At 48.6% G+C, this 13110-nt stretch overlaps 1 protein-coding gene and 1 long non-coding RNA gene across 8 annotated transcripts in view; one reads left to right on the forward strand and one right to left on the reverse strand.

Annotated features, from left to right (window-relative positions):
• Positions 1 to 13110, forward strand: part of Bicral (BICRA like chromatin remodeling complex associated protein) — an 85100-nt gene that overhangs the window by 44664 nt on the left and 27326 nt on the right. For 4 of the 7 annotated variants that reach the window (XM_039083177.2, XM_008766846.4, XM_039083178.2 and 1 more), the window contains 3 exons: positions 10428 to 10473; positions 10938 to 10986; positions 11066 to 11134. In XM_039083177.2, the coding sequence (XP_038939105.1) occupies positions 10433 to 10473; positions 10938 to 10986; positions 11066 to 11134 (159 nt within the window). In that variant the 5' untranslated portion in view covers positions 10428 to 10432. Of the gene's footprint in view, positions 1 to 6414; positions 8469 to 9189; positions 9339 to 10427; positions 10474 to 10937; positions 10987 to 11065; positions 11135 to 13110 lie in introns of those variants that run through there. The other 3 variants (XM_006244508.5, XM_063266846.1, NM_001106888.1) reach the window with 3 other exon arrangements.
• LOC134480555 (uncharacterized) lies at positions 349 to 9141 on the reverse strand. The gene is made up of 2 exons (XR_010054935.1): positions 9006 to 9141; positions 349 to 6416 (listed from the first exon to the last, which is right to left on the reverse strand). It is a non-coding gene; the product is annotated as an uncharacterized LOC134480555 (long non-coding RNA).

Genomic DNA, 13110 nt, shown 5'->3' on the forward strand with positions numbered 1-13110 from the left:
GAGAGAACTGATTCCCTCAGGCTGTCTTCTGACGCCCATGTATGCACCACACACACACACACACACACACACACACACACACACACACACACACACAAAGTAAACATAATAGAAAAACTTAGACATGGTAGCAGGTAAGATTTATTGCCTTTATTATATTTAAAGCATTCTCCAAAACAAATGAGCCCCGTCTCCTGTAGGTCCCCATCCTCTGCACAATCCTGCTCCTATAGCTCCTTAGACTGCGAGGCCTCTCTGCTGCCCACGTGGGGTGCATTTGGTTTTGCTGACGTGGTGCTTAGTATATTAGCCTTATTACTCTCCCTCTTCATTTCAGACAGGATTTCCTTTTGCTTTTTAAAATTAATTTTGTTATTTGTTTTTAAGACAGGGTCTTTGTGTAGCCCTGGCTACCCTGGAACTCTCTGTGAACTCACAGAGGTCTGCCTGCTTCCTAAGAGCTGGGATTAAAGGCGCATGTCACCACAGAGGGCCTAAATTGTTTTTGAGGCAAGGTTTCATTATAGATCCCTGTCTAACCCGGAACTCACTATGCAGGCCAGGCTGGCCTGAAACTTACTGTGGCCCTCCTGCCTCCGCCTCTCAGGTACTGGGATTAGTGTGTGTGCCACCACGCCTGGTCAAGACGTAATTTAAAAGGCCTGCAAACCACACGGCATTAGAGGTTTCTGCCTGCCCACTGTTAGAGTCACCGTCTTAGCCTTTTCTACGTTCCCCTTCTGCTGGGCCATTAGCTGGTGACACAGTGAACATGTATGTCTTTAACTGAACAGTAACTGCAAAGCCGGAGGCAAGCATATTGAGTCTGACTCCTCCTCCTTGTGTGTGTGATGCATATGTGTCTTTGAATATGTGTCCCAGAGGATAACCTTGGGTGTCAGGCCTTGACTTGCATTGTGTTTTAGACAGTGTCTCTTTCAGTTCACTGGCTGGCCATGAACTTCTGGCCATTCCCCAGGGAGACAGTGGGAGTCTAGATGTGCACAGCTCTGTCTAGTTTCTTGAGAGCTGTGGGTTGAGTCTCAGGATATTAGTCCTGTAGGTAAGCACTTCACCTGCTCTCTTGTCACTGTTCCATCAGTGAGAACTCCAACCAAGGCGACCTGAGCCCCCCGGCAGGGTTTCTCTGTGTAACCCTGACTGACCTTGAACTTACTCTATGAACCAGGCTGGTCTTGAACTCAGCGATCTGCTGGCCACTGCCTGACTCCCTGCTGCATGGGATTAAAGAAAGCATTTAGTTTCTTGCTTACAATTTCAGAGGCTTAGTCCATTATCATCTTGGCTAGGAGCATTGCAGCCCACGTGATGCTGGAGCCGGAGCTGAGATACATCCCAGTCCACAGGCCACCCCAGTGACACACTTCCTCAAACAAGGCCACCCCTCCTGATCCTTATCATTTTTCAAATAGTGCCACTCCCTGGTGAGCCTGTGGGGCCATTCTTCAAACCGTCACACCTGCCAGTCCTGTCTCCTGCCCTGACAACTTCAGTTTAGTTTGTCTTCTCCCACAGACTACAACTGAACACACAGTCATGTTCTTTTCTAACTCACGGGGTCATATTTCATAAGAAATCTGGTGCTTGAGGTAGAACGAGGTGGGAAAGACCAGCTACTAGATATGGAGTATTGATGTCCTTAGTGGTCCGCGGACAGCGCTGCTTGTACCCTGTTGGCCAAGCCTGGTATCCCTCGCTCCCTGGAACAGAATTAACCTGGAGGGACAGTGAGACAATGAGTCGTCCTGCTTACCAGCCCGTGCCTGCCGCCTGGGTGACCTACAGTCTTGCCTGCTCCGTGTCCTCGGAGCTGTTCTGACTTCCATCCACTGGAGACAGCTCCTCTCTTCCACCCCTGCTACCGGTGTCAGTCCAGGAAGATTCTCGTCAGCTCACCTGGAAAAGTCAGGGAAATCAGGCCGAGGAGAGTGTTCCGGGACGGGGAAGGGGCGAACCAGCTGCAGTGCACGCCTGGAGACACGACAGCTCCGTGCAGTTGGCGCTGGTGATTGAGTTCAGGTTGCCAGGCTTGTGTGGCAAGCACCTTTACCCACTGGGCCATCCTGCCAGCTTCCATGTACCTCCTTCAAAAGGCAATGAGCTCCCTAGAGGCAGCAGACACCCTAGTGGGTGACATCCTGTAGCTACAGACCTGCCAGCCCAGCACCATCCTAAATGACAGTAAAGTACAACTCATCCTGACGCTGGCCCCGTGCTGCACGCCCTTGATCATACTGCTTTGGAGACAGAGGCAGGCAGATCTCTGTGAGTTCAAGACCAACCTGATCCACATAGTGAGTTCCAGGACAGCCAGGGCTATGTGGAGAGACCCTGCTCAAAATAACAAAATAAAAAAAATGAGTTATTCTGTGAGTAGTGGGCATTGCCTAACAAGCTCTGGGTGCCCTTTGGAAACAGTTCCTTATACAGTGGGTAAAGTTCTCAGTCCTATAAAACATGCATTGTGTTTACCTTTCCCTTCAAGCAGATTCTTAGGCTGTATAGAGCCCTGTCTGGCCTAGAGCTTGCTGTGCAGACGAGGCCGGCCTCTAACTCAGAGAGCCTCCCACCCTCTCCCTCTGGAGTGCTGTGACCAGTGGCTTGTGCCACAAAACCCTGCTAGCTTTCTGCCTTCATTACATGTCATGGCGTCCTACTTTGATGTCCAGGCCCCTCATATAGTACCTGGCTAACAGTAGGAGTTGGATCTTCTTATAGCCCTGAACATGATTACTGACCACGTTACAAGAAGCCTTGCGTTTCCCAAGCTCCATCACAGTCAAAGAGGAAGTGCCCCGTCCTCACTCTTGGGGACAGTCTGATTTCAGTCCATGCTCCCTGACTTTTCAGAGTTTCGGGTACATTTACCTTGTGTGAATATGCTGGAACTCGGTACACCACGATTGGGATTTGGTGGTTAGGAGAAATCAGCTCCCTCCTCCCACCAAGGAAGTTCCAGAGTGGCAGCCAAGGCTCAGAGGCCACTGGCTCCTGTTAAGACAAACTCTTATTCTCAGTCCAAGCTGGACTAAAACTTACTAGGTAGCCCTGGCTGGCCTCAAATTCTAGACAAGTCTCCTGCCTCAGCCTCCCTCTGGCTGACATTATAGACAGGAGCACACATCATCACATCTAGCTCCCTTAAAGTGATTTTATTCTTTAACTGAAACCTCAGGGGTAGGAGGGCTAAGGAGATAGCCCAGCGGTTCTAGCACTTACTGTGTAAACATGAAGGTCTAGATGAAACCAGCGGAGTAAAATGCTGGGCGTAGCTATGTGTTCCTGTAACCCCAAGGATGCCAGGGAGGAGGCAGGCAGATCTAGAAGCTCCTGAGGCAGAGAGAGGCCAAGGCAGTGCAGAAGCTCTCTGGCCAGGCATCCCAGCTGAAATGGCAAACTAGTTCTAGTGCGAGAGCCCATCTCAAATATGATGGGATGTGGGAACGGCAGAGAGCCGCTGTCCTAGTTTCTGGGCACAGGAATGCAGGCCCCCATGCTCACACCCACAAAGATAGATAAGAAACTAAACACATTTAAAACACTGCAGAGCGGTGGTGGCTTTATCTACCTACACAAGAAACAATTAAAGCTTGGAAAGCTAGCATAGCAGCTCAGTATAGGCTGCCAAGCTGAAGACGGGAGCTCTGTCTCCTCTGTCTCATGGAACAAAAATAACTGACGCCCCGAAGCTGTCCTCTGACCTTTGCTTTGTGTGGCATGCACATAGCTGCGCACACGTGCACACATGCATGCACAAATTAATTAATGTAATGCTCTTCCTCTTTGAACATAATACATGAAACAGTAGACTTTAGCCACTAGGTCTGAGGCAGCACAAAGTTCTGACCCCTGAGAGGGGAAGTTAGTGATGAGCCTTTAAGTGCCCAGCTTCCTGTGAGGCCTTGGCACACAGTGGGGCAGCAGGAAAGTGCTGCACAGAGAACACACTCTGAAAACTTGCACTGCCTCTTTCTTCTGGTAGTTAAGGGTGTGGGGGTGGAGAGGAAGTTCCTGGGGACTGGACGTGACCCTCCTTAGCTCCTACCTGATGCATTCATTCTAGGCAAATGCTCTACTCAGTCCCTAGCGTTAGTGACCCACAGGTCTTAGGAACCAGCCAAAAGGACCACAGCCAGCTGCACACGAAGCTCCCTCCTAACTCATGTAGTTCCTGGGGCATCAAGTTAAGTACGCAGAAGGGCCTCAGTCTAGACTGGAATTAAATTAACCCTCTATTGAAAATTAACGAGGGGCTGGTAAGATGGCTCAGCAGGTCGAGCTTCCTGCTTCCAATCCCCAGGACCCACACAGTAGAGAAGACAGTGGACTTTCACAAGCCGTCCCCTACTGAAATTTAACATATATTAATAAATATTAATAAGGGTAATAAGATAAATACTAATAAAGTAAAATTAAGAAGCGTGGACTGGGACTGTGGCCCAGGAGAGGCATTGACTAGTACACTAGGCTCCGGGAAAGTTCCCCAGAACCATGTAACCCAGAGGTGGCGGTGCATAGAAAGATCAGTTCAAAAATCATCCTAAGCTTCATCGAAGTTCCCACTCAGAACTCAGGAGACAGAGCCGGGAGGATCTCTGAGTTGAGGCCAGCCTGGTCTACACAATGAGTTCCAGAACAGCTGGAGTTCCAGAGAAACCCTGTCTCAAAAAAACAAAAACAAACAAAATTTAAAAGCAGGCAGGCATGGTGGTGGATGCCTTTAATCCTAGCACTCTAGTAAAGAGATAAGCAGATCTCTGTGAGTTCAAGACCAGCCTGATCTACATAGTGAATTCCAGGACCCTGTCTTAAAAGACAAAAACAAACAAGAAACCCACAAGATTTAGAAGGAGAAAAATGGTTTTTTTTTCCACTGCATCCTAAACCAGAAAGGTATCTATATGGACATAAGAATGCCCCGCACCTAGGTGGAGAGGCGGCTTCTTAAGGAGCACTCACTGGCTGCTCTTGCAGAGGACCCAGGTTTAGTTCTCAGCACCCACATGATGGCTCACAATTTCCAAGGACCAGATCGAAGTACTAGGTACTCATAACAGGCAAAATAATTCAGGAAAAGCCCCATACACAAAAATAGTTTTTTATTAAAAAAAATACTCAGCACCTGGTAATATAAATTTAACATACACAGATGTGAGGCCTACTATGTCCACCCTTGTCTGTGGTCCCAGCTACTTAGGAAGCTGAGGCAGGAGGATTTCTGTCAGTTCAAGGCCACTCTGGTCCACAGAGTTCCAGGACAGCCAAGGCTACACTGAGAAACTGTCTTGAAAAACCAAAAAAAAAAAAAAAAAAAAAAAAAAAAAGAGATATTTGCCTGGCATTCAGTCAAGACTGAAAAGAGATCAAAGCAGCAAGAAATGCCACTCATAATGAGCAGGCAGTAAATGGCGGCCGGACTTTGTGGAGGGAAATGGTTACCACTACTTTACATAAGCTTAAAACCTTAGAGGAGAGGCCTGGGATAGCGCTCAGTGACAGCGCATGCATAGCGAGCCTGAGGTCTTGGTTTCTATCTGCAGCACCACAGAAAGGGCCAAGACCACAGAGGGGAAATGAAATACAGTAAATGAAGGTTAAAAAAAGACCCAGTGTTAGCACAGACCCGAGTTCCATCCTTGAACATCCCAAAAAGCCAAGCTCAGCGCCTCACACCTGTAGTCGCAGCCCTAGAAAAACAGACAGACACATCCCGCCTTTTTGGACAGCCAGCCTAAGTACTCAACCAGCCTTAGGACAGCATCTGAGACAACACCTAAGCTTATCCTCTGCCCACACACACCCTAGAGAGTGCCCTCACACAGTTCTAACCTTCTAGATATGAAAACAGTGTTTGAAAATAAAAACACAGCAGGCCAGGGCTGGACTGTAGCCGAGCTGGTAGAATGCCTGCCTGCCCGTCTGCTTGCTCTAATGGGGTACCTCCCTGGTACCTCTCGAGCAGCCAGAGGTGGGAGTGCACACCTGCAATCCCAGCTCTCCAGAAGGCAAAGCAGAATCAGGAGGTCGAGGTCATCTTGGGTTTCAGATTGGATTTGGGTCCAGCCTGGTCTACAGGACACTCTTATCGCAAAGAGAGAAGGAAGGAGAGGGAAGGAAGTAAATGAGAAATCTGGGTAAATCTAGCAGATGAGACGCTACAAAAGATGTGACACTGGGTACTAAATGTGATTCCCCTGCCCCACCCAAAACAAAACAACTACAAACGAAACAAACAAGAAAAACCAAAACCAGACAGGGCAAAATAAGGGAGGGGAATAGTTCCACTAACCTTTAGATTGCAAAGTTCCCCTGGTAAAGAAGTTGAAGTTCTGTCTTATTACCTTCCAAGGCTTCCATTGCTTCTCCTCAGCCCCTTACACCACCCTTGAAAAAACCTAAAACAAACAACAAAACCAGGAAGATTCCACAGAGCACGGATCTCAGAGGGCCCAGGGATGGCTCCCACATGGTAGGAGGCCCAAGCTGACTCCATTGTCCACACATGGGCCATGACATGCACACAACACACACTAAACAAGCTAATTTATCATTTCAGTTGGGGAGCTAGAGAGAAGGCTCCAGAGTGCTTTGCTGCCCTTTCAGAGGACGCAGGTTCAACTCTCAGCACCTACTTGGCAGATCATCTGGAACTCCAGTGCCAAGGGGTTCAGCACTCTCTCTGGCCTCCTCCTCGGACCCCAGGCACACATGCAGTGCACAGACGTACTTGCAGGCAAACACTCATGCACACAAAATGAAAATAAATCGATTTAAATTGGGGAACCTTTTTTGTTCTGTTTTTCTTGTGGGGAGTGCACGTGTAGTGGGTAGAGGACACCTTTATGGAGCTGGTTTTTCCTCTCTACCCCGTGTGTGCTATGTGGGTGAAGCTCGGGTTACCAGGCTTGTGTGGCAGATGCTTCAACCCACTGAGACCTCTCCCAGGCCCGTCTGTTGTTGTTTGAGATAGGATCTCTATGTAGCTTAGGTTGGCCTTGAACTCACAGAGATCCACCTAAGTCTCCCTGGAGAGTGCTGGGAGTGCAAGCGTCTACCACCACTGCCAGCTGTGGCCCTTTAAAAAGTAGAATTCTCAGGGTCCCCTGACTATGAAAGCTGATAGCTTTCTACACACAGATCAAGAAGGCTGCCAGCCTTGGTTGGGCTGTCTTTCAGATCAAGTGTTTGACAAGTGACAGTGGTTCAGTAGAGGAGACTGTATCCCAACTTAAGTTCGTCATATAGTATACACTTGTTTACGTGGGGACAGAATGCTCACTGCGTACCCTGGCTTCACCCCCAATTATCAAATCTGTATGTCTAATTGTTCTATTAGGACCACTTAATGAGCAGCCCTTCACTTCACACTCTACAACCTCGACCTTGGAATGCTATCGGGAGAGACCATGTGGTTAGCCCTTTGCAAAGGCTTGAGTTCCCCTCACAGAATCTGTCAAATAGAGGAGCTAGGTAAGGGTGTCAGCAGGGAGGGTGTGCACATATTTTGTGGGGGGAGGGAGAGTTTTCACACGTTTTTCTGTGTGTGTGTGGTGTGTAGTGTGTGTAGAGCGTGTACTGTGTGTGTGGTGTGTAAAGTGTATGTGTATAGAGTGTACGTGGTGTGTAGTGTGTGTGTACTGTATGTGTGTGTGTGGTGTGCGTGGTGTGTGTGTGTGGGTGTGTGTGTGTGTGTGTAGGCTGGAGTCCACTTTGAGTGTCAGCCCCCAGGAGTAACCCACTTCATTTTTTTTTTTTTTTTTTGGTTCTTTTTTTCGGAGCTGGGGAACCCACTTTATTTTTAAGACAGGATCTGGAGCTTGTCAGTTATGCTTCGATGCAAGTCAGCGAGTGCCAGGTATCCTCCTGCCTCTGTGCACCCCAGGATTGGGATCACCATGTGTGCCACCATATCTGGGTGCTAAGAATAAAACTCTTTACCCAATGAGCCGTTTCCTAAGTAACATTCACAGTATTCTCAGTCCTTGTGTACTAGAGCCTTAGATGCTGTGGTTTTGTGATTGGAAAGATCACACCTAGGCTTCATGTGTGCTGGGCTACCGAGTCTGAGCTTCGATTTTAAAAATTAAGTTCAGAAGGAGCAGGCATGATCACGCATGCTCGTAATCCCAGCATTCTCAGGCCAAGGCCAGGGGCGTCTTCACAGTGAATTCCAAATTAGCCAGGGATACATAGTGAAGCTCAGTCTCAAGTAAAAGAAAAAAGAAAAAACTTTATGAGGATACAGGGATCCTTCATTTGAATAGCCATGTCAAAGTAAGGAAATAACATATTCTTTATAGGCCAAAAGATACATCATAATTGGACAGTTTATTCCGTGTGATTGTGACGTCTGGGGTGGAGGCGGGGTTTACAATGACACGAGCTATGGCTAATGCCTGCCTGTTATCAGGACATGTCTTCTCTTTAGTGGCGTTTGTTTGAGGCAGGTTTGTATGTGGCCTAGGCTGTCCTGGTACTCATTAGGTAGACCACCAGGCTGTCCTTAAACGTGCATCAGGCCTCTGCCTCTGCCTCTGCCTCTGCCTCTGCCTCTGCCTCTGCCTCTGCCTCTGCCTCTGCCTCTGCCTCTGCCTCTGCCTCTGCCTCTGCCTCCCAAGGGCTAAGAACACAGATGTCATCATGTCACCATGCCTGGCTTGTGTAACAGATCACATATCCATTTGATGATAGTTTTCCTGTTTCCCTCCCAGTCTTGTTTCCAGAAGTCATGTGTGCAGGAACATCGGTGCCAGTATGACCTCAAATGACTCAGCCTGGGTCCTAAAGAGCCCGTTTCTCATGGCTGACTGCTCTTAGCCTCAGTGGCCAGCAGCCTCTTCTGCTTCACTTCTCCCATCTCCATCTCCCTCACCCATCCTCTCTCCTCACCCTGCGCTCTGCTCGGTGGATTGAAATCAGCCTGGCCACTCAGCAACCCTGCCAATCCAGCACCCCCAGGAGGGTCCCACTTCGGGGAAACTTACCCTTCCACTCTTCTAGAGCAGAGAAAGCGCCCTTCCCGGCAGGAGGGAATTCCACATCTGTTAGCCCTGTGATTGGTTTGGGGGAACTAATGGGAGCAGGGAGTTTGAACAGAGAAAAATCTCTCCGTCTGACTCGTCCTTCCCTCTGCCATCCCTGGGCATGCCCCTCCTCTGGGCATCTCTACAGGATTTCATTCCTCCGTCCAACTGCCGTTCACAACTGCCCTTTCCAACTGCTCCAGAACTCTTGGCCCTGGCGTTCTGTGATGTAAATTATTCCACGCATGGCTTGAAATGGGTGAGAAGCAGGGTTGCCAGGTGTCGATCACTAGTGTAAGTTGACTGGCTCTCGGGGAGAACCACTCCTGGAATTTGTTCAGTTGTTACAGTCTGGGCCAGAGCTATGCTGGCTGTGCGTGTGGCTGCTGCGGGCAGGGAGAGGGAGCTCCAAGCTGCAGTGGGGCGAGCTTGGGCTGCAGTTTCTACTTTAAACATTCCTGGTCCAGCTATGGACTATTCAGCATTGAACTTAGACAGTATTGCTGCACTGGGAAGCACTCAGGCCCCGCTCCTGGAGCCCGTATGGCCTGCACCACACGGCCTCCTGGTCTGTCTCCAGATGTGGAGAGAACCCGCTTTTTGCCTTCCTAGAGATCATCAAAATATGTTGAGAAATCGGAATTGCTCTCAGTGTTTAGAAGTATCCAGTTACAACACTGAAAGACTTAAGAGTCTGAGAGCTTTTCTAAACCAAAATTTGTTCTCTGCCCGTGCTCATTCTCCATTTGATGGCGTCACTCCGTCCTTCATGGTCCTCTCGGGAGTCTGCACATGGGAGGTGGCTACAGCTGTCTTAGATGTGTGTGAGCCTCTGGACCTCTAAGTTGAAAACTGACTTACAGTGAAAACACCTTTAAGTCAAAAACGTATCCAAGTAACTTAATTTTATAGTTTCTACCTTTATTTTGATTAACTTTGTTTTTGACATGGGATCTCATGTAGCCCAGGCTGGCCTTAACCTTGTCATGTAGGCAAGGATAGCCTTCACTTCCTGATCCTCCTGTCTCTGCCTTCCAACTCCTGGGATCACAGGTGTTTGCCAGCATACCTGGCTTGCTCGGTTGTATTTGGTATTTGGTGTTTACTATTTATGAACTGGGGATCTTGCTGTTGCCCAGGCTGGCCTTGAACTCTTAGACTCAAGTTCCCTTCCCTTCTCAGTCCTAATTGAGTAGCCAGGACTTCTGGCAAATGACTGTGCCCAACAGCCACAACGTTTTGCAAATGGCAAACTTGACAGGCGACTAGAGGAAGCTCCCATGATGACAGTTCCTCTGCAGAAGGAGGCTCAGCGCGCAGCAGCCCCGCTGCGTCCACACTGCCAGTCGCTCTGCTCAGACTCACTGTCCTCTTTCCTTGCAGTTGTCATGGATGATGACGATGACTCCTGTCTCCTCGATCTTATTGGGTAAGATGCTCTTGCGGAACCTGGGGTGGACCACTTGTGTGAGGTGTGAGGAACAAAACGAACTCAGTAGCTCTCTGAAGCATCTGGGCTCTTAAAATAAAAGATAATCATTTACCGTGGCCACAGCTCTGGGACAGACAGGCAGTTAGTTTTACACACGGGCCATAACACAGCAATCCATTCCTTTTGGTTTTACTTGTTATCTTTTAGTAAGTCTCAGGAAGGACCCAGGGCCAGGGTGTGGCTTAGTTTTAGCATTCTCACCTGAGCAAGATCCTGAGTTCAATGCCCGGGACTGAAACAGTAGGTGCTTTCAGGAGGCAGAGCTGTAGAAATGGTCAGAATGGGGAGATTTTACTCAGGCTAGTACGTCGTTCTCTTTTTGCCTTACTGAAATATCAGCGACATATTTAAATAGAAGTAGCAATATTTACTTGTTTTCCCTCTCTTTTCTTTCTTTCTAGAGACCCACAAGCATTGAACTATTTTCTGCACGGACCTAGCAGTAAATCGGTGAGTGACAATGTCTCAGGCTTGGCTTTCGTTTCTCCACACCCTGCAGTAACTGCCATATTGAATTCCCACTTTGCAGAGCGGCGATGACGTGACGAACGCAGGGTATTCTGCAGCCAATTCTAATTCAATTTTCGCCAACTCCACGGTGAGTGTTGAAAACAGAACCTGCAGCCTTTCTCTCTCAAGGAAACCTAACAGGAGAGACTTTAATTGCCTCCGTAGAGTGCTAAGAATCATTACCTCACCTTGTAATTGACAGGAGAGGAAAAACCCATATGTCAGTGTTCTTCTTGTTATAGGATCAGGCTTTCAAGACACATACCTTAGGGGTTGGGGATTTAGTTCAGTGGTAGGGCGCTTGCCCCTGGGTTCGGTCCCCAGCTCCGAAAAAAAGAAAAGAAAAGAAAAAAAAAAAGACACATACCTTGCCAGTTTCTTCTTGTTTTTAACATTTATGTTGTGTATGTGTGTAGGAGGGCTTACGTATGGGCCCATGTGTGTGTGCAGCAGTCAGGAGGAGGACAGACAACCTTGAGCTGGTTGCCTCATTCCACCCAGTGGGTCCCAGGGATCACTTTCAAGCCTTCAGACCTTGTGATGAGCCTTCGCCTACGGAGCTGTCCCTCCAGCCCTGCACTGCCAGCTTTTTAAGGCCTTAACCTCCTGAAATGACAGTGTTGTGATGTGAGGAAGGCGCATGAGAATGTTTAGAATCTTGCTTTAAGGAGACATTTTAATTATAGTTACTTACAAATAATGTTAATCTTAAAACCAAGATAAAGGTGCTGACCACCACTTGCTCGTACAGACTGCATTTGATACTCACAGTACTTGCACGAAGTGGTTTTACCATTAACTCGGTCTTATAGACAAGGAAACCAAGGCCCAGAGAGATTTTTACACAGCCAAGAGGTGCAGCGCTAGGATTCTGACTCAGGCCCCAGCCTCTACAGCACAGACTATTAAGCTCTAGGCATGTAGACAAGATGGGAAAGTTTAGAGTCTTACTTGGAGACTCTTTCAGATCCCTGTGTTTAGGGGCTGGGGAAAGGCCTCAAGGTGGGAGCACTTGCTGGGCCAGAAGAAGGACCTGAGTTCAAATCCCCAGGACCCACATAAAACTTCTAGCTGCGGAAGTGCGTCCACCGCAGGGCTGAGGGTCATGACAGGAGCCAGCCCAGCTGCGGCTTCAGTGAGAGGCCCTGGCTCACCGAAGTCAGACAGCATGTGGCAGGCAGCAGGACACCTAGGTCCCTGTCCATGCACACCTAGGCCCACACATGCATACATCATGCATACATCATGACACATACACCATGCACATAGACCATGCACATACACACACACACACACACACACACACACACACACACACACACACACACACACCATATATGCACACATACACCATGCACACACAATGAAGAGCTGCTCTTTAAACTTACATGACCTTAATCTTTTCCATTGCGTTCCTCTTCTACACGTGACGGTCTGCTATGGGACTGCCCAAACCTTTGTCCTTCTGACACTCACGAGTTATGCTGATCATAGGTAGGTTTGTAAATCTCAATGATATTCTATTTTCTCAGTAGGAAAACACAATAACAAACTACCTTACAGCGGTTCATAGAGACCACTTGGCTATGTAGTCACCAAACACGGACTCAGCATCATCCCTTACAGCCTTGTGTCCCTCATCTGGGGACCTCGATGGCTTACACAGTCTGTGGACATGCTCAAGTCTTTCGAGTATTTCAGTGGTATTATCTGATCACATCATGTAACGAACCTTGACCTGTTTTGGTGGCTTCAAAGCCTCAGTGCTGATGTCCTGGAAGTCTTGTGACTCAGTGGCCTTTTTATTTGTCTTGGAGCTGGGCACCCATTTCCAGCCGTCATGCATGCTGGGCAAGTGCTCTACCTACTGAGCTGCATCCCCAAACCCCACCCCCAGCCTCGTGAGATGGTGTCTCTCTGTGCAGACCAGGCTGGCCTGGAACTTAGACACCGCCTGCCTCTGCCTCGCAAATGCTAGCACTAAAGGTGCTCCACCACCGTCCTGTCTTCTCTTTTAAGGCTGGGCTCATTCTAAGTCCATTATGACCCCCAACTCTCAGCAGT

This window comes from Rattus norvegicus, chromosome 9 (genome assembly GCF_036323735.1).
Source record: "Rattus norvegicus strain BN/NHsdMcwi chromosome 9, GRCr8, whole genome shotgun sequence".
Lineage (NCBI taxonomy): Eukaryota > Metazoa > Chordata > Mammalia > Rodentia > Muridae > Rattus > Rattus norvegicus.